The following is a 21,508-nucleotide window of genomic DNA, read 5'->3' as shown; positions in this document are numbered from 1 at the left end:
CCAGGCAGCTTTTGTCCTATTTGTGCCTTATCAGTGGAGTGCAGGTCGGTTCCAGTGGCACAAGTGTGCACAGCAACCTCATTTGATCATATCCGTTGCCATTGTGGTGTCACATTGAGGAATAGAAAAGAGTGATGGGTAGAATGCTTGAATTAATCTCAGCCACTGGTAATCACTCAAGGCCACCATGACACCTCAGGGAAGATCATCATTGTTATCAACTAAATATATTGGCTTAAGACATTCAGCAGTAAGGCCTCAGCTCTGCAGCAGTCCGACTGCATGGAAATGAGAAGGGAGGTGTCATGGAGTGTTTTGAGTCATTAGATGGTCTTTTGACAATTACCTTAGATCAAGATTCTCCAATGATTCAATTGTGAGCTACTGGTAGCTCTCCTGCTACCTGGAAGACACTTTCCTGTGTGCAGGCCAGACTATTAAATTAAAAGCTTTTGCTTGGTTGAATTATTAAATGTATACCAAAATTGAAAAAAAGTGTATTTGCGAGAAACATGTGTGCATTTTCAAAACTCATATCTTGATGTTTGGTGAAAAATGGTTGAATTTAAAAAATATATTTAAAATAGATATTTGAGTGATAAATTATGTAGTGCTGGGGAGAATTATTACTAATATTATTATGCATTGCAGCTATGGTTGTTCTGTATTACTCATGTAGCGAGAGACATTGCACCTTGACAAAGCATTTTTTCACTGCTGCTGGCCAACATGCCTCATGCACTGAGGTGACCACTGCTGGTAAATTTGCTTTTGGCGGCCACTAATGTAATAATTTCTAATACAGTCACTATTACCCCACTAATAATATTAGTAGCACAAGAGGATTTTTATTAACATAATAGCTCTTATTATGTTATGTGTATTTGTTTAGCATGCTAATCACCTGTGAGGGTATCCAGGCACTTTGCAGGTAGGTAGCCAGCTGACGCCTGGTGAGGTTAATCGAACAGCCAAGTCTTCAGCTCCTTCGGGAACTCAAGAAGTGATGAGTAGGCTCTGATGGGGTCTTTTCATGCTTTGTGGGAGTGGTATTAGAAGGCGTGGCCTCTGGCTGTGGCTTTGCGGATGTGGGTATGCAGGCCAGTGGCAGTCCACCTGAGCCTGGGAGATCTGTAGAAGCGTATGCAGCTGCTAAGGTATGCAGGGCCGGTGTTTTGTAGTGCTTCGTATTTGTGTGCGAGGAGTCAGAATTGGGTGGGTTTGTGGATTAGGAGCCAACCTTTATTACAGAAAAGGTTGGAGACCCCTCTCTTAGATGTTGTGGAAAGATTGGCTTTGACTCTGGCTCTGTATGTTAGGAATCCTGTGATCCATTGTTTTATTTTTTTCTCAGGTGATAATGTTTGTTTCTCCTATAGCAGTGGTTCCCAACCTGTGGTCCGGGTACCCCTGGGGGTCCGCAAAGCCTTCTCAGGAAGTCTGTGACTGCTTAAAAAATAAAAAAATATTAACAGATTACATCGTCAGCTTTCAGTAATGACTCAGTGGGGGGTTCCCTGATTCCAATAATGATTCAGTGGGAGTTCCCGGGTTCCAGTAATGATAAAGTGGGGGTCCACAGAAGTCAAAAGGTTGGGAATAACTGTCCTATAGGATCTGAAACTATTCCTTCTGAGGAAAATGTGAATAAAGTAAGATTATGTGGAGTGGCCCAGGAGTTTGTTTGAAATTATCTGGATTATCAGCAGTGTTGTGGAGGTTCAATGACACTATTACAAGCATGGTGGTTCCATTATAGATTAATATTCACACAACTAAAATGCAGTAAAAGAAAACTCTGTGAGTAACAGAAGCCAGTGTGATTGCCTTACGGATTGACTGGACCTGCTGCCATCGGGCTTGAAGTGCCAGGTCACAGAGACGTCATCTGAAATCCACTCGCTTGACCAGAATGTGCAGGAGAGGGTGACCTTTGATCCCACAGTTCCATGGACTTCACGAGCAGTGTATACTTCAATTCCCAAGGTAGGAGATAGCACTGCAGAAGAAAAGCAAAACAAAGGATCCTTTCATCATTGTCGATCTTGTATCAGTCAATAGCATTCACCTCCCATAGAAAAGGCACTATCTCACTATAACAAGAGTGGGTTCACAATGCCATTTATTGTGGAATCTTAGATATCAATTATAGGACCATGGGTTCTGGCACACAGGAAATGATCATACACCAATGTTAGTTACAACTATCAGTTACCTTAGGAAGTTACAAAACATACCAGATAATGCATCCAAGAGAATGCTTGAGAGCTGGCAGTAAGCATTTTTCAGCATAAACGTGAGCTTACACAAAGATCCATCGGGGTGTGGACACAATCATAGTCTTCTCTGTGCAAGTGAGACCCACAGTAAGATGTCAGAAAGCGGAATTCATTCCTCTTGTGCACCACTGCGATTTCTGTAGCTAGAAACACTACTTCCGTTCTGTTTGCTTGATCGTTTCTCCTGAAACGATGCTCTTGTGTATGTACATCTTTCTGGTTACATGACTTGGCACGCTGCATGACCTCCTGGTGTCCAAATGTATCCCTTTCAACACCTGCATCATCCCTCATGTGCATACCTGCACGGGTCTCTTGACAGCGTTGTCTTCTGTACATTCATCCATTGCCTAGTTTTAGGTAACGTAATTTCCTCCTGTACATTACTGCATGGGAGTGGGTTAACATTACTATCTAATTTAGTTAATTACATCGAAAGCTGGTGAAATACGTTTAAACAGACTTCCGTTAATATCACTTCTTCCAGTGGAAACCCTAAATGTTTTCACTCCAGTAAAAGGATTAAATGTCAGCTTTTGGGTGAGAAAGGCAACATTTGGACATCAGATTCTCTAGTTTAGATCAAGGCACTTTTCTGGTTTCAACACGCCCCAGTATGTACTTTGCGGAGGCTTTGGAACACATCTCGCTCTTACTTGCATGCACTAGCTCATGCACAGATTTTTGGAGACATTACTGCCTTAATGTGGGCCTCGTCATGTTTTTGGTGACATACTAAATTCTCCTTCAGTTATCTCACCTTTGACTAATCCAAGACCCCTTCTGCTACTATGATTCCCCCTAACCCCTTTCCACTGACTCCTCCATCTCTCCTTTCCTCATCCCAAGCCACATCCTATTACTATAAAATCCCAATTAACACTTCTGGATTCTTCCCTTCTCTATCCCTCCATTACTCTAGTCAATTCATCTAACAAACTCACATATTCTCCACTCAAATTAAATCATACTAATACTGTACTTATATTTCCCTATACTAATCCAGCACTAATTTCTCTTGGGTTCCGGATTAGCGTGCTACTCGCCGAAAAGCACTTCGACTCCTCGTCAGGGGTAGTAAGTGCTATATAAATAGAATTACAATTACAATCATTGCCTCCTGTTTGCAAAACACGTTTCTGCTGGACATAATTTTCGCCTGTGTGCAAATGCACAGGTTTCTGGAGATATAAGTACCATCTAGGTACACAAGAACAGGTTTCTGCTTGACATCACAAATGTCTGTGTGCACATGCACATGCTTCTGTGAACATTATTTGCTTTTATATACCCCTGGGTATGTTTCGGGTGATTTGTGTTTTTCCTGTTTCTACCTATAAAGTTTCTGGAGACAAAAGTGCCTTCTAGGTATGCAAGGGCATGTTTCTGCTGACATCACTTCCGCCTCTCTGCACATTCACAGCCTTCTGGCAACATCCCTTGCCTCTATGCACACCTGAACCTATTTTTAGTGATGTAACATCGCCCTGTGTTCACCTGTACAGGTTTCAGGAGACATAAGGTATACAAGGATAGGATTCTGTCGTCCTAACTTCCATCTACCTATGCACTGACAGATTTCCTTTTGGATCGCTTTCTTTTGTATTCACATTGGCAGATTTCCAGAGACCACATCATTTGTGTATATATACCCTCAAGGATTTCTAGTGCAATTTAAAATTAATCTGACTCTTACTGTCATGTTGAATTATGACTTAAGAACCTTTGCAAGAAATGAGTTTGGTTATTTACACTCAAAAATGTATACATTGTTCTAACATGAAGAGCAACAGTAGCCTGTCTGTATAAGTCGTTGGTGAAGTCCTGAATGTCCTTTCCCCAGCTCCCACTACCACTGTCCCCGATCCATCTGTAGGAGGCTTGCATGAAATAATTTCAGCCAAGACTCCCTCATCAAGGAATCCACATGACTTGGACCTATTTCAAAATATTACTCGCCCAACGCGTTGTGAATAGCAACTTTGTGTCTTAGTCTAACAATGGCTCTGAAGTGGTTCTTTATTCTTCCCACTTGACCAAATTCCAAATGCCCAGTCGTTGTGTTCTTTAGATGTGTTATTTCAACTGTATTACTCACCCACAATCTGACATCTTTATCTTTTGATGGGCTGAAAATACCTCAAAGTATTAACCTGTCTGGAGCACAGGCAGACATTTTGTTTCAATTACCTTTCAATTGTAGAGCAATATTTACAATTACATTGATAGATAAATGGTAGTGCTGCCTCAGAATGCTGTTCTCATTATCAACCTATTATAACCAAATCACTGCTATCAGTGGCATAAAAAGTGAATTGGCTTGCCTTTATCAGGAAGCTTTTGACTCATTGTTTAGGACTAGCAAAGCAGGAACCTGAGCTCCAAGTTTGGAAATTAACACTGCGGATCACATTTAAGTAAAATCCGCAGGGTGAAATGGGTCATGTGCACTCACATTGTGCCCCCCAGGCACTGCGGTATAACAGTAAGGACCAAGGTGGCTTGTGCGGGCCCCTCTGTAATACAGACAACACGAGTACTAAATGTGCACCCATGAGATCCTGAGGTGGAAGGTCCTCATTTGCCCAAGGGTGTGGTCCCAGGCAAATGAGAGAATCTATGCCTAGGCCATATTACAGACATAGGCACAGAGGAAAAGAGACCTTCAGAAGTCACACTGACTGTGCAACACACAGAGATGACATACAGTCATCAACAAGGACGGTGGCAAATGTGGTACCAGGATCCCAACAGGTGTCTACCTTATGTAGGCATAGTCATTCACTGCACCCACCTGCAGGGGGATATCAGTCTCCCATTGAAATATAGTGAAAAACAATGAAAGGCATACCAGCAGCTTCAAACAGCCACCCCACCTTTCACGAATACACTATTCCCACTCTAGGCGTGTGCGCAGAGTCTAGGTCTTATGCAAGCCCACTGAGCCATCTCTGTGTTTTGTCCTTTTGAACAATCTTTGGTTAATCAGGTGGGCAGCTATGGACTGAAAGACAGTGCCAGGGCCGTGTTGAGGTGCCATTTTCTGCAGGTATACAGGGTCTTTGCTTTAGTAAGCCATATGGAGGGCTGGATGTGATCTAGTAAATGAAGGTTGAGGCACTTTCTGACTCCCTAGTCCAGGTTTTTGGAGTCTGGCAATGAATTTGCGACCAATTAGGAATTGCAGCCATCACAGGGGTAGTGGCCTGCTGTGGTCAGCAGACCACCATGTCTGTGAATGCTTTTTAATAAAGCCACCTTTTCTGTTTTTGAATTGCAATGTGTTTTTTTCTTAGAGGAAAATGGGATGCATTAAAAAAAAAAGAAAATTAAACTTTAAACTTTTATTTGTTACGAGCAGGCAGTGGTCTATGAGACCACTTCCTGCTCTTAACAAATGTTTAACCATTCACAAACGTAAAGGGGACCTTTAGGGACCCCTACCCATTTGTGAATGGTTACCACATTATTCAAAATGTATCTTACAGTGCTGTTTCCATTGCCACTAACGGGCAGCCTTTAAATGGGAAACACAAGATGGCGATAGTGTCGAACGCTGTCGGGGCCAGAATTCGTGCCAGGTTGTTTTGATGAGTTCAGTTCTACAGCGTTATGAAATAGAGACGCATCTCGGGTGTGTGATCCGTGGAGCATTGAACGAATAAAGATCAAGGCCCGTATTTATACTTTTTTTAGCGCCGCATTTTGACGCAAAACGGCGCAAACCTACAAAATACAATGGTATTTTGCAAGTTTGCGCCGTTTTTGCGTCCAAAAAACGACGCAAATGCGGCACAAAAAAAGTATAAATACGGGCCCAAATGACTAGGAGTTCCGTTTCAAATGGGTTATAACTGAAATCTGTTACACAATTTTTAAATGTCCCGGCCCCTACAAGAGAAGAAGATGCTGGTTAACAGATCCACGTAGTGCATTCTATCCTTTATAGCCCATTTGGGTTTTCATTCACAAACGCTCCGGTGAATCGAAGACTTGCAGTGGTAAGGAGCGGCTCACAACTTTTATATCATTATTCACTACTCATTTATCACTTTTAACCAGTGATTTACAGTTGCACCTTATTACGTTCTTGTTGATTTTATACACGTATGTGTAATACCGAGCTAATAGAAAGAGGGTAACGATCACTTAAAAGGGATTGATCCGTTCTATGCATTTACATACCTGATGTGAGACATGCAATAGACAGAATTCATTGATTTGTTCTAATGGTTTAATGGATTAATATTGTTATTTTGATGAATATGTGCGTTTGTACTACAAATATGATGGTCAGACCCTGTACGTCACACAATTTTGATTTAAGTAATTATGTTTTGTCTTAGAAACACTATCCCCTGATGAAGCCCGAAATGCATTAGAAAAGTTGAGATTTTTGTTTCGGTTATCATATTTTTTATGTGGCAACCAAATAATGACATTATGAAAATCAACTATTGAAATGAAAAAAACAATAATAAACAAGGAGCGATTGTTTAGTCTCCCTGAAAACCTTATGATGATGCACTGGAGATTTCCCCCTAACGAAGGCAAAAGCAGGTTGTTCGTTTTTTAAATAAAATTTTAACTCCGCATTCCAGTCCTCCGTTCTTACAGTCACTGCAGCAGCAGAAATCAGAACAAGCCACATCCAAATGAGTCTTTGCCCGACCCAAAGAGCCACATCAGTCTGGATTGCTAAACCCAATTCCCTCTGCAATCAAGGGAACACAAATCCACCCCGGTTTCAGCGTTGATGGGCATGTGCCTCATCAGTGAGGCTATAATGAATGTCAATAAAATGGAAGTATCATTTGATAGTCTGTAATATGAAGAAATTCAGTATTAGAACAGCAGTACAGGACTAAGGGCCTGATTCAGTTATGGTAGATGGCTTACTCCGTCACAACAGTGATGGATACCCCGTTCGCAGAAACCTAAGTACCATAAGGAATAATGGGATTTAGATTTCTGTTGACAGGATATCTGTCACTATTGTGATGGAATAACCCATCTGCCAAAATCGAAATCAGGCCCTAAATCTTTTCTTAATTGTTTGCAAGACCGCATGATTCTCTTAGCAAGATTCCAGGGTTTTGAAAGGCCCCAAGAGCCAGGTCACTTAGGGTCATCGTAATTTCAAATGAAATTAGATATTACTTGAACACAATAATATATATATTTACAAATAAGGAATTTCAGGGTGTTTCAACTACTAAATCTGTTTTACCAACAAGGCATGGAAGATAAAATGTTTTTTTGTTGAGAGTAAACTTTGGATGGTGTTTGTAGTTTGCAGACACAGAACAAGATACATCTCGAACCACCACAAGTTCTGAGGGTTAGCCAGAACTTGAAACCCCCCAAACTTCGATGATTTTGATTTTCATCCAATTTTGAGGAGTTAATCCAGATGCCATTTTTCGGGGTAAGAACCTAGATGCCTATAACACCTAATTAATTCTATTCAATGAAACAGAAAACAGAATAGTTATTTCTTTTGAAACATCCGAAGCACCTAAAAGCTTTAGTAACGTTAAACCTAAAAAGAGTTATTGCCACTTCTCTAAACTCATCTCAATTTTGGAATAATCTGCTGTTCAGTTATGTCCCAAATATATCAGATGCCAGATGGAAATGAACAATTCAACAGGCGCACCACTGGTTCAGGCATTAACAAATGTGTTGGTCCACACAGAAGGCGATTCCATTGGTTTCTAGTGTGGGTCTGAATAAAAGTGAACATTCTGTGCATGAGACACAAAAAGGTCCACAGATTATAACCCATTTCTCTAAGTAAACTCCTCATATCAGTAGTGTTCACTAGGCTGAGGAGAGATTGTTTATTTGATACTGTCTTCAAATAATGATTGGCCCCTCACATCCTATGATTTGTGAAAGAGTAATTAACAAAAACAAATATATGGATAACATCCTTTGCTTTTTGGCTCTGTTGAAACGTAAATCAATGTCCCTTTTAAGTTATGTTTTCATGTATTATTTGTTACAAGAATTTCATCTTGCAAGCGGCATAGTACATCTAAAGTAGAACTATTTTTCCCTTATAATTCACTTTCTGCAAGGGGAAAGTTATGTATGCAGATGAGAGAAAAGAAAGGGCAAAAGAGGGAAACATGTAAAAAATTTAGATAAAAAATCTCTAATGGACTAGTTATTAGAGGCTAATGGGCAAAGAGCCTAGCTTCTTTCCTAAACTGAGGATTTAATTAAGAGAACAGCTTCTGAAGAAGACAGACAATGGAAAGAATTACAGCCACCGTAAACTTACTTAAGAATATAAACCTGCAACTTTGTTTTGAGAAGTGCAAGGATGAATGGGCAGAATTAACTTGGAAGAATAAGGTTAGGACTCATTATAGAGAAACCCCCAGGTTTCTATATGTTAGTTTTTGAACTGATATATTATGTATCCGATATCTGTATAGAGTGAATCTTGCCAAATGCAGATGAGTGCTTTACAGGGTCAAAGACAAGAATACATGACGAAAAGGTAATTTTTTCTCCTGTTTCTTATTTGAGGTAATATATTTTGACCACCATTGAGATGGCCATAGTCTTTTCTCTAGGTTACCTTAGAAATTCTTGCATACATATTATTGTCATTTTTCTGTTGTATGCCACGAAGTTGTAGTTTTAATATCAGACAACAAAAATATCTTATCCATAATACTGACTATCAAAATATCATCAAGGTAGGTGTACACAGGGAAGAGTAGATTTAATGTTTTTGTTGCGCGCATCTTTTATGGTGCAAGAATATCACAACCAAATTATTAATCAACAGAAATATAGGGCCTGATTCTAACTTTGGAGGACGGTGTTAAACCGTCCCAAAAGTGGCGGATATACCACCTACCGTATTACGAGTTCCATAGGATATAATGGACTCGTAATACGGTAGGTGGTATATCCGCCACTTTTGGGACGGTTTAACACCGTCCTCCAAAGTTAGAATCAGGCCCATAGTGTCCTATATACTGTTTACAAAAATATCACCCCATTGGAGTTAATAATAGAAAATCTACACCCAATAGGACAATATTTTGGTAAACACTAGTTAGAGCACAGTATTTCAGTCATTAATTATTTTCAAACAAATAAACCCACATCTATTATTCTTGGCGATTTTTTGCTAGGTCGATATTAAAACCACAATTATATGGTATAACTCCGCATTCATTTTTTCAAGTTTCTCAACTGAAGACATGTATTATATATGTGCAGTTGGCTAGAACACAGCATATTATCTCTCTGTTATCATCTTCTAGGGAGACCTTCACATATGAAACAGTTAGCAAACACAAGGTTTCTATCCTGTGCTTTCACAAGGAGTTTGAACATCTTCTTCTGGACTGGAATTGCTTCTTAGTCATCAATTATATTTGAAAGGCGTCTTTGGAAAGTATTTATGAAATAACTAAAATCCTCTTTTAACTTTAAATGGGTATGTAGATGTCAATTGGCCTTATGTCGCTTGGGTGACTTTACTCAGACCAGGTTTATTAGCCAACAGCGATAACCGTGTTGGTAGTTGTAGGCCCGTGTTTATAATAAGAATGGTGATACAAAGTCCCAGCTGTTTAGTGCTGATACTTTATAAACCAAGAACGGTTGTAGATCACGCAAACGAAATTACATCATTTGACAAGTAGTATAAGAGATGCATGTAATTACATTACACATTGAGTTCACTTTGCAAATGAACTATTTAAAGTATAGTAAATTGGGGAGGAACACAAATATCTTAAATAAAATTTTAATAAATGCAGATATAATAGATCATTACAGCTAAGGGCAAGTTTGGAAAACAATCACAATTAAGTGAAAATACTAGTTGAAACTTGAACTACATTGAAATATCCCCTCTAACAATCATCCCCTAGCCAACTAGGTTCAGAGAGCGCTGTATTTACAGTGAGCACATTATATATGCTGTGGGCTATTTAAAAATGTTTACTATTCGCCTACCTACTGGTGCAAATTGTACTCTTTACCTAATAGACAGCTTAGAGACTTGTAGATAGGAGGGGAATGAGATTTGCATATATAAATATGATACACTCAATCAACCGCAGTTAGACATCCACTACTAACAATAGAGTGCAAAACTGGCAATGTGACCTATGACCCTACAAGTGTACCCATGCATCGTCATGTCACTACGGGGGCCGTGCTCTGTTCACCAGTTTTTATTTAATTGGTGCATTTCTGCACTTGTGCCTTCATTCTTATCGTTAAAGCCATCAGGATACGTATTTCTGTTGTTGATAAAATGAAAGGCCTGACTAGAGAATTCTACCTTAACTGTCAGATTAACCTTTGGTAACCTTTCACTAAGCTCAGGTACATGGTTACTACTCACATCTTGCATTCATTTCGTAGCTATGTAGCATTCATCACGCCACTTCCTCCTAACAGCATTCAGTTTGAAATATGACAATCGTCGTCTCCTTTCACCCGAAATTTCCTTTCAGATAGGTCAGTGCTGCTTTTCCATTATATTGCCATCTCCTTACATCCAACTGAGTGCTTTTGTGCTTGCTTGTGAAAACATTTGCTGAGATATGCCTACGTGCAATCCAACCTATTCCATGTAAAACCATTTTCTGAAGTAGCTGCAATAAATGCTTGACACTGTACACATACTGCCACACCACTGCACCCTACTCTGCATCACTCCACTTTACACCCCTCCATGCCACTGCGCTGTGGGACACTGCATTCTTCTCCACTCTATGCCACTGCACTCTATGCTACTTCACACTACGCGTCTCTACTCTAATCTGTACCACTCAACTCTATGCCAGTGCACTTTACCCCTGTATACACCACTGCGCTGCACCTCTGCACGCTATACCACTCTAGTCTAGGCAACACCAATCAAGTCTGCTCAACTCTACTCTATGCCACTCTGCAACACTGCACTGTATGCCACTACACTCTATGCTAATACACTCTATGCTAGTGCACTTTACTCTGTAACATTCAACTCTATGCCCCTGCACTTTACATCAATACACTGTACTTCACTCGAATCTACTCTTTGCTACGGCACTCTAAACCACTTTACTCTATGCTATTACACTCTATGCCACTCCACTCTACCCTGCACCTCTCCACTCTATGCCACTTCACTCTACTGTGAAACAATCTACTTTCGGCCACTGCACTCTGCGCCACTCCATTCTATGCCACTGCGCTCTACCCTACACCTCTCCACTATGCCACTGCACTCTAGTCTGAAACAATCTATTCTACACCACTGCACTCTACGTCACTCTCCCCTAATCCACTCTAAACCACTTCACTCTACTTCAATGCATTCTAAACGACTGCACTATATGCCTCTGAACTCTGACACTCTACTCTGCAGCACTACACTGGCCGCCACTATACTCTACACCGCTCTACTCTGGCCTACTGCATTCTGCACCAATACACTCCATTCCACTGCACTCTATACCACTCTACTCTGCATAACTTCACCCTACGTCACCGCACTTTACTCTGCTCTGTACCATGCTACACTACTCCACTCTGCACCACTCTAAGCCACTGCACTCTATGTCACTTGACTCTACTCTGCACTCTATACCACTTTACACTACTGCACTCTCTGCCACTCTATTGTATGCCACTCTACTCCACTGCACTCTATGCCACTCTACTCTGCCCCACGCCACTCACTGCCACTGCACTCTACGCCAATGCACTCTAAACAACTGCACTTTATGCCACTGCCCTTTACTCTGCACTACTGTACTCTATGCCACTGCTCTCTGTAACACTCTATGCCACTCCACACCACTGCACTGACACTCTACTCTGCAACATTGCACTCTCCGCCACTGTACACTGTACTACTGCATTCTACGCCACTGTACTGTATACCACTGCATTGTACAGCACTGTACTCTACTCTGCACTGCACCACTCTACACTACTCCACTCTGCACCACTGCACTCTATGCGAAGCGAGTCTCCTCTGCACTTTATGCCACTGCACCACTCTGCACTACTGAACTCTCTGCCACATTATTGTATGCCACTCTACTCTATACCACTCTTCTCTGCCCCATGCCACTCTATGACACTGCACTCTTCACCAATGCACTGTAAAATGTACTGTACACCACTGCTCTCTGTACCACTCTACACCACTGCACATACACTCTACTCTGCAACATTGCACTCTCCGCCACTGTACTCTACACTACTCTACTCTGTACTACTGCATTCTATGCCACTGCACTCTATGCCACTCTACTCTGCATCACTCCACTCTATGCCACTGCACTCTACAGCACTATACTCTACTCTACCCTGCACCACTCTACACTACTCCCCTCTGCACCACTCTATGCCATTGCCTTCTATGCCACGTGAGCATACTCTGCACTCAATGCCACTGCACCACTCTACACTACTACACTCTCTGCCACTCTATTGTATGCCACTCTACTCCACTGCTCATTATGCCACTCTACTCTGCCACTCCCTGCCACTGCACTACGCCAATGCACTCCAAACAACTGCACTGTACCCCACTGCACTCTACTCTGCACCACTGTGCTCTATGCACTGCTCCTATGCAACTCTACTCCATTCTACACCACTATGCCACTAACTTTTAGCCATGCTGAACAGCAGCCACTCTGGTGTATAACATGGCTAAAATACATTGGCTTTGCCAATGACTCTTGCGTAGAATAGACCTATTGGCTTTGCCAATGTTTGTTAGAACTATGAGGTACTGATGTCCTTGAAAGAAATGTGAATGTATAAGTCCATATTTTAAACATGCATTATACACATCAAAATATAGGCTGCTACAAAATGTGCAAATACATTTTGATTAAATAAAAAAAAGTCCTTCTAAAATACAGATTTGAATCATATACAGTTTATACCTAGTACTAACATGTTTTATAACAGTCCAATAAAACCACACATTCCACAGGTCACCTTGGCACACCCTTCCAGCACCTCTCTAAAAGAAAATGTCTCTGTCATCAGAAAGCTTCAAGTGATACCTTTGATTAAAGTCAGTGCAAGTTTTCAAGCCCCTTTGCATTTGCAGATTTACCAGTTGCACACATTTGCCATTTATTAGGGAAAGAGACACCCTGGCAAGAAGGCCTTTTCTTATCTGTCTGCCCCTCCCTCCCCCAGAGCACAGGAGACTCCCTGCCTTTCAATCCAGCAGAGTAAACTGATCTGTCCTAATTCCTTGTTGTCCTTTAGATGAGAGGCTAAAATTACGGACAGTGTTGTCCCTTAAGCCTTTCATCACGGAGGAGGGACGGCGGGACGAATTTACGGTCAGTCCGTGAAAATTACGAACGGGTGGTCACCCTACTCGTTCTCTTTATGTTCCTATCCCCCACATGTAGCGTTGGTGGGCATAACCTCCTTTACTGCAAGGAGAAAGGGGCATCAGAGTAAGTAGGGTGTGGTCCCTTTATTAGGACCACCTCGCGTCCTGCTCTCGCCACCAACCGTTAAAACGCCCCCACTGTCCAGCTACTGCTCATTCCTAAAAGACACTCCGAATAAGGTAGACTTACCTAATACCGACAAAAATATAGCGACGAGAAACACACTTTCTGTACCGAGGCTGTTCCTGGAAACCATGTCTGCTGCTGGGAAAAGCAAATCCCTGAATTAAGGAAGAAAGGGGTAAGGACGGGAGGAGGAAAGGATGGAACCCCAGACCCCCTCAGTGCAGGACTGAGGGTGTGCCCAGCCAGCACAAGGCTTAAAAGCGGGCAGTGCCAAAGGCATGCAGGGTCGAGGAAACCCAGAGCCAATCCGTGCCTGGCATTACACGGGTGGGAGCTCAGGCCTAAAAAAAAACTAGAGCTATTTAGAAAGAGGCATTCTGTTTTCTGGTCCAAAATGTGTGGTAGACATTTTGTGGTTACATATTTAGAGACACGGCGAGCTTTGTCTGCTCGGCATTCTCTACAGAGATGTGGGGGATGCCGCAGCCCCCGTTGGAATGCTGCTGACTACAGAAAAGTGGGTCCGAAGAAAGGAGAGCGAGAGAGAGACAGGAAAGAGAAAAGAGGGCTAAAGGAAAGAAAATAGGAATGAAGAGAACGAGTGGCAAGAAGAAGGGGTTCAGAAGGCCAGCAGAGGAAGGGAGAATTAAGTGAGAAACAATGTTTAAGAGAGATGGACACAGAGAAAGAGGCCACAGATAGGAGAGCAGGAAAATGAGATAGAGGAAAAGAGAGAGTTTAGATGTACAGCAGCTGAGGGATCCGATGGCAGGAGAAGTGACAGCAGAGCAGGAAAAGACAGAGGAGAAGGGACGTGAAGAAGGAAGGAACGAAATACGAGGGAAGGAGAGATGTTGACGAGAGGTGAATTAAGAAAAAAGGTGCCTGAATGTGAAAAAGAATAAGAACATTAAAAGAAGAACATGAAACAAGAAGAGATGGAAAATGGAAGGAGGGTAGGGTACTTGAGGAGAATGAGAAAAACACTAAAGGGATTAGAGAATGATGGCGCAGAGGAAAACAGGCAAGAAAAAATAATGTTGAGGTCAAAACGAAGAAACAGGAGCAGAAACACTGACAGAAAGTGAGAGAGAGGAGAGAGAACCAAATGGTCAAAGGAGTGAGTGTGAGCAATGCCACATTGCCACCTGGTAAAACTTTCAAATTGGTGGGCCTTAAATCCCTGAGAAAAATTGTGCGGAAAGAATGTAGGTTTTGCAAAGATCAACTAGCACCAGGGATAGGAAAACATTTGGACCGTAAGGTTTACAGGCAGTTCAAAGAATGTCCGCCCGCCCTACTATGGCTCTGTAAGCTGAAAAAAGCCCCTTTGCGCAGTTGACTCTCAAGGTAGCTAGAATGAGCAGTCACAGACTTCTCAGGGAGGTAGTGTGGAAGGGCAAGGACTCAACAGTCAAGCAAGATGCAGAATAACGCATTATTCATCCCAGTGATTATCTTTTATGTAAAAGAGAGTATGGTAATCTCACAGCAGGACTAAATGTTACACAATTAAAAAGAAATGTAATACAGGGTTATAATCTAAATTTCGTTTATCTGTGATGTCATTCACCCCCTCCTCCAGTAGCTCTCTCCAAGCTAGGGTGAGGACCCTATGTGTACAGTCCCCAACCCTCTGTGGCGTAGGCATCGATAAAGCACAGGTGAAGATAGTGTGAAATACCCTTCCTTATTCAAGTGTGCAATTCATTTCAATCTCCCTTTCCCCCGATAAAAGTCTCAAGTGTGTGCCTTTACTCAGCTGTGTGCACTAGTCTCTGGTATAAGGTGTAGCCTATGCCCCAGATTTACATACTGGTTAGCCATGCACCTGTACTAGTGTGGCTGTTGAGGTTCTGGCTCCCTTCCCTAGGGCAGCAACTCCTCTCTTGTAGAGTGCGCGGTGGCAGTGGCAGCTACCCCTCTGGACAGTATTCACCAGCTGAGACTGGTGAAGCAGATCTGGGAGGCAACCCTCATCTTCTGCAGTGCAATGAGGCTTTCTGGGCTGGTTGCAGACTTATGTATCAGATTCGGTGACTGCAGCCTCCAGGCCATGTCATCCGTGGTGGTGGTCCTGCAGCAGTTGTGCCTCTGGACTAATTAGTGTTTCCCGCTTCAGTGGTGAAGGAGCCTCTCTATCTCCAGAACTGCAGCAGCAACAGTTTTTGAAACCTCAACAGACTGACAGGCATGACGATGATCCCCCACCTTTATCTGTCATTGTGTGGCTCACCCAGGAACAATGTAGAGATAGTGGGTGGGATTCATTCAAGGCACAGGTGTCCCTGGTTTTGCTGTCTGGTATAGTCAGCTTTCTCTGGGTGCTCCACCTACTGGAAATATGCTGGGTTCTCCTTTTGGACAGTCCCTCCTGCAGGGCCAGGTACGCTCCTTCCTTCTTTCAGCATACATGTTTCTAGGCACCTTAGGCATACCCTCAGCACCTCCAGCAGAAAGTGTAGACATCAGGTGATGTCCCCTCACCTCTAAGAGGTTGGTTGTCAGACAGGCACCAGCCCTAGCTACACAGTAGCTCTCCGAGTACTCTGTGGAACACTCCCTTTCTTGGTCAAGAATAACTTGGGACTGGAACAAAGTTAGGTGGCTCGGATCATACTTTAATACACATTTTCCAGACAGGGGATGTGGCTCCACGATTTAAGGTGTCAGAAATGATTTGGGCCATTTATCTTTCAAATGTCATTTCCAAGCTGCTCTTTATACACAGTGTTTGTGCAAAGTAATGACTCCCACATCAGGTGGCAAATATGTGGGTTCCAAGCATGAGTGTTAAAAACATAGGCACAGTGTGAGATGCCTGCACCTGGCTGTCATCACCCTTATGGAAGTAGTATTCAGGGAGAGGCTAAAGGGCATGCTCTTCTTAGAAATTTCCTCATAATGAACTTCAAAACTAGTCCTACATTTGACTCCTGCCATCTACCAACTGACAGCGTTAAGGAAGGACTAATCAGCAGTATATTGCTAACAAGTCCCTCTTTGATTTTCTAAAAGTATCCCTGTCTCCAGTATCTCTCACTTCAACAATGTTCCACCTAGAGACAGGAATGCAGGGAATGCACTCCTACAGTCTCTGGAAGCTTTCCTCAGCCTCCACCTTGTGCCATGCTAAACCAGGAATGCCTGAAATAGATCCCACTGGCCCCGTTATTCATACTTGAACAACACATTGAGTCCTACTACCATACATATATCACACTTTCACTACAGATAAATCCACTTGACTTCCACACAGGGGCCCAGATTTATCAAGCTTTTATGTCACCCTGCACCACACAAGAGGGTGCAAAGGCAACACAAAACCTAAGTGAGATTTATCAAGCCACTCAAGTTCACATTGTGTTGCCCTGCAATGAGTTGATAAATCTAGAGTAACACAAGGCAGTGCACATCGCTGTCTTGTGTAGCTCTACGGTAGGGAGACATTCCATAGGTTGAGCATGCGTGTTCCCACCCATCCACACATGGATTTTGGTGCATTTCCAGATTTACCAAGTGAGATGTAATGAGGAATAAAATATCTTTATTTCTTCTAGTTTGCTCACTTTCTACGTGTACTGCATTCTGTAGCACACGTAGAAAGATGAAAATGCCTCTCAGGATTGTTTTTGTGTAGGAAGGCATCCCTTCCTGTACAAAAAGAATCTGGGTTCTCAGTTTCACATAAGAGTAGAACTTTATATGGGAGAAGTCTGTAGGCTTACCTCTTCCACACACAGTGTACAGGTCTGGTCACTCCATGGATTCACAAATCACAGTGTGCTACCATCGTGAGTTCTTAATCTGAACTAGTGGGGGCCACTGGCTTTTATTTTTGGGGACTGTCACTTCTTTTTCCCCATGGAATATCTAGGGCCTCATTTACGAAGCCTGTGGCTCATGGCGGTGCAGCAAGTGCCTGCTGGGCCGCCCTGCACCACTGGGAAAGTGCAGGAATGCACTGTAAGTACAAGATACGACTCATTTCTGTCCTCTACCCCTGCGTTGGCATACAAACTGCTGCGATCCGCCAACACAGGCACCCTCGCACCACGGTGCAAGGGTGCCTGCGTTGTGGGGATGATTGTTTTTGTGCTGAAAGGGAAACCTTCCTACATAAAAACAATCGCAAAAGGCGCTTTCCTATTTCAATGTGTGCTGAAGAATGCAGCACACATAGAAACAGGAAAAAGGGGAGAAATAAAGATATTTCTGCCCATTGTGTCACTCTTTCACCACCTCTGAGGTGGTGCAGGAATCTGACACGTTCCCAGACTTGTAAATCTGGGAATGCGTCAGATTCCTTCGTGTTCCATGGGTGTCACTTGGGAACACCCCAAAGCAACACCAATGGAACGCCCCTTTAACGCAGTGTTATGTGTGAAAGGGGGTCATATTTACAAGGCCATGAAAAGCCATGCAAGTTGGCTTTGGGTGACCTTGTAAATATTGGCTGGCACACAGCGCCACTGGAGCGTAAAAGAAAGATGGCGCTCCGCTGGTGCAGTTTACCACTAGTGCCTCGTAAATTAGGCCCTTAGTGAGAGCAAGAGAAAGAAAAATCTCACCAACTGGAAAGTTGGAGAATGAGAAAGACAGAACAACCATCACAAAGGGAGAAAGTAGGGACCTGGAAGAGTGAGATAAAGGGCCAAGGAGTGCCTGGTAGTGGATTAAAGCAGTACTTGTGGTGGTTTAAGACTACCGCCTTGGTATTCCGAGGGCTGATGTTTAATTGCACCAGCGATGGTCTTCTGAGCAGAGCTTTGGGTACCAGCACTCACTCTTTCACAAAATAAGCACTGACCACGTCCTCCTAATGTGATACACCCAGAGTGTGGACAGTAGTCTAATGCCCAGTACGAGGGCATGTTTTGTTGCTCCTTCGAGGTTGTGAGCAAGTTCTGGGCCTAGAATTACCAGGGACAGGCCTAGTCCTCAGCATGCACTCTAGGTTAGCGTGATATCAGGGACAAAATAAAATTCAGGTTATCAGTTTCATATGCAGTTGTGCAGGGGAAACACCAGTTTACTATGGTGGGGAAATTCCTTTCCCAGCACACTTAGGCCTATATTTATACCTTTCTAGAGCCGCATTTGCGACGGTTTTTGATGAAAAACTGCGCAAACTTACAAAATACAATATTATTTTGCAAGTTTGTGCCGTTTTTGCCTCAAAAAGCGACGCAAATGCGGTGCTAAAAAAGTATAAATATGGGCCTTATTTTCAAAATATATAAAACACATCTCTTCACTATTGTTTTTCACTTTCGTACAGTGTACATTGTCGTGCCTCCTAAAGTGACTGATGTGTGATTTAGTTGCTTGGCTTCTTGAACCTCGCACTTTAGGAGCTACAGTGGAGAAGGAGATGTCACTGTGCCTGATGGGATAGTAAGCTGAGTTATTTTTACGTTTTTATGGGTCTCTTCTGTCTGGTAGTTTGTACTTATAAATAATGCTTTAAAAAAATACTAGGGCAGGGCTGATGGGCGAAGGAAAGAAAGAAAGAAAGAAAGAAAGAAAGAAAGAAAGAAAGAAAGAAAGAAAGAAAGAAAGAATAAATGATTGAAAAGAGCAAATGAATGAAAGGTGCAAGGATGGATGGAATTGGAAAGGATAGCTAGATGAAAGGCAAAAGGGTGGCTTGACCGGAGACAAGATAGATTGATGCAGGAGTGAAAGGATGGATTGCCTGGTGACAGGATAGATTGAATGCTGGAGTAAAACATAGGTGTATGGATGGATGGACGCCTTATCTGATGACTGGAGGAAAGGTAAATGGACGATGGAACAGAGAGAAAGGACAAAAGGACAGATAATGGAAGGGTGGAAGGATGGAAATGTGTAAGGGTGTATGGATGAGTGAAAGGAGCGATGGAAGGATGGATGAAGGAATAGATGTGCGAATGGACTGGTGGGTGAAATTATTAGTGGATAAAATGGTGAAATAATGTTGGCATGAAATGAATGATGAGTGGAAGGGTGAAAAGCTACAATGATGGAAATGTGAAAATATGGATGGCTTTGTTTACAGATTTTGTTTTAATTTTATAAACTTTGTTCCAATAACAAAATCAAACAAATGAGCCCCCAACACAGACATGTTGGTAAATAAAGGAAAAGCACAGTAATCATACCATACAATGGAAACCGAGCCCGACTGTATGAATAAACGTCTCTTTTTCCTTCACTCTGGTATGATGTCTCAAGCCCCATAATTGAGGCTTTATCCCTGAATCCCGTTGTTCATCTGTAAGGGCACCTCGACCCCCTCTATCTCTGCGAGGATCCCCCTCCATATCTGTAAGTCCTACTCTGCATAGTCATCCCTCCTACACTGACGAAGCCTAATCTCTTCTGCTACCGCCCATTTCTGAACATCTTTAATACAGCCATTCTCCCCGGATCCCCTTGGGCTCATCTATGTGATGTTAACCCTCTGTTTTGCTAACAACAGGACCAATTGTACAAATTTCCATTTCATCTTCTTACTCTTTTGTTTCTTGACATCCCCCAATGGGCATGTGGTTGACTCCACATCCACCACTAGCCCTTTAATGCACTTCAATCCAGCAGCGGCTGCCACAAATCTCAATGGGAGGGGGTGAAGGGGAGGGGACAGAGACGGAGCGGGGAAAACAAAAAATAAAAAACTTAGCTTATTGCCATCGCCTGCCGCCTCACGCTCCTCTTCCCTCCATGTGGTGACACCAGCACAGGCTCCCCAGCAACACCGGTGCTGCATTCATGCCAAAACAGCATGAAAGCAGTGTCAGGATTGGTCTGAGTGGCAATCACTGAAACAGCTAGTGCAACTATTGTTTTATTTTTCATCTCCTGGCTCTTGGTCAGGGGGGGCAACGCTCCTTCGCCATAGCGAAGGAGCTGCCCCTGCTTCAATCTCTAAACCACTGTGCCCCAATAAGCATATACTGGAGGACAATACTAGACTAAGTGAAGGAATGTTGCTGGTCCCCACCTACATCGATGAGACCTATCTGTTTTGGTGGGGTCAATTCTATGAAGGAACAGTGGGGTAGTTTATGTGTGATGTATGTAGTTGAAGTATATCAGTTTAAACTGTGCATGCACGTACCCTGTTTGACGAGTGCGCAGGTGCTCTTCCAATGGTCGCCGTCGATTGGTGTAGCTAATTCTTCCTCCCAGGCTGCCTTAGCCCTAAACGTAGTCCTAGGCTTATCTGCAAACCTGGCTCTACATAAATGACAGACTAAGGCCCTGCTTACAACCCTGGCGGTCAGTGTTAAAGCGTCGGTAATACCGCCAACAGGCCGGAGGTAAAACAAATGGGATCACTACCACGGCGGAAACCACCAACACAGACAGCCACTTTAACACTCCGACCGCCACAGCGGAAGCAACAAACACCGCCACGGTCACCGCCAACAGACAGGCAGAAGACAATGTACCGCCCACGTTATTACAAGGCACCAATCCGCCAGCTTTTCCGGGGCGGTACCAACGACATCAAAAGCACAGCGGGAACAGTCTTTGGAAGGGAAACCACTCACCTTTCGATACTCAATGAAGAACCAGGACGCTATGGAGCCCGAACTACAGGTCCTGCCGATGCTGGTGTATCTGCTAATACTCCAGGAACATCAAAGAAGGCGGCGGCGATGACCACGGTGAGTACTGCACCTAGCACACAGGGGAGGGAGGGAGGAAAAAGAGAGT

General features: G+C 43.0%; 1 protein-coding gene across 1 annotated transcript in view; it reads right to left on the bottom strand.

Moving 5' to 3' along the window:
- Positions 1-14,204, bottom strand: part of MPZ (myelin protein zero) — a 34,399-nt gene extending 20,195 nt beyond the window's left edge. The window contains exons 1-2 of the mRNA XM_069217803.1: positions 13,868-14,204; positions 1,833-1,999 (exon numbers count right to left, since the gene is read on the bottom strand). Of these exons, the coding sequence (XP_069073904.1) occupies positions 1,833-1,999; positions 13,868-13,934 (234 nt within the window). The 5' untranslated portion in view covers positions 13,935-14,204. The remainder of the gene's footprint in view (positions 1-1,832; positions 2,000-13,867) is intronic.
- Between the last annotated feature and the right edge of the window lie 7,304 nt (positions 14,205-21,508).

The sequence above is a fragment of the Pleurodeles waltl genome, chromosome 12 (assembly GCF_031143425.1).
Source record: "Pleurodeles waltl isolate 20211129_DDA chromosome 12, aPleWal1.hap1.20221129, whole genome shotgun sequence".
Lineage (NCBI taxonomy): Eukaryota > Metazoa > Chordata > Amphibia > Caudata > Salamandridae > Pleurodeles > Pleurodeles waltl.
The sequence above is the reverse complement of the archived record's forward strand: the minus strand, read 5'-3'. Positions and strand labels throughout refer to the sequence as shown.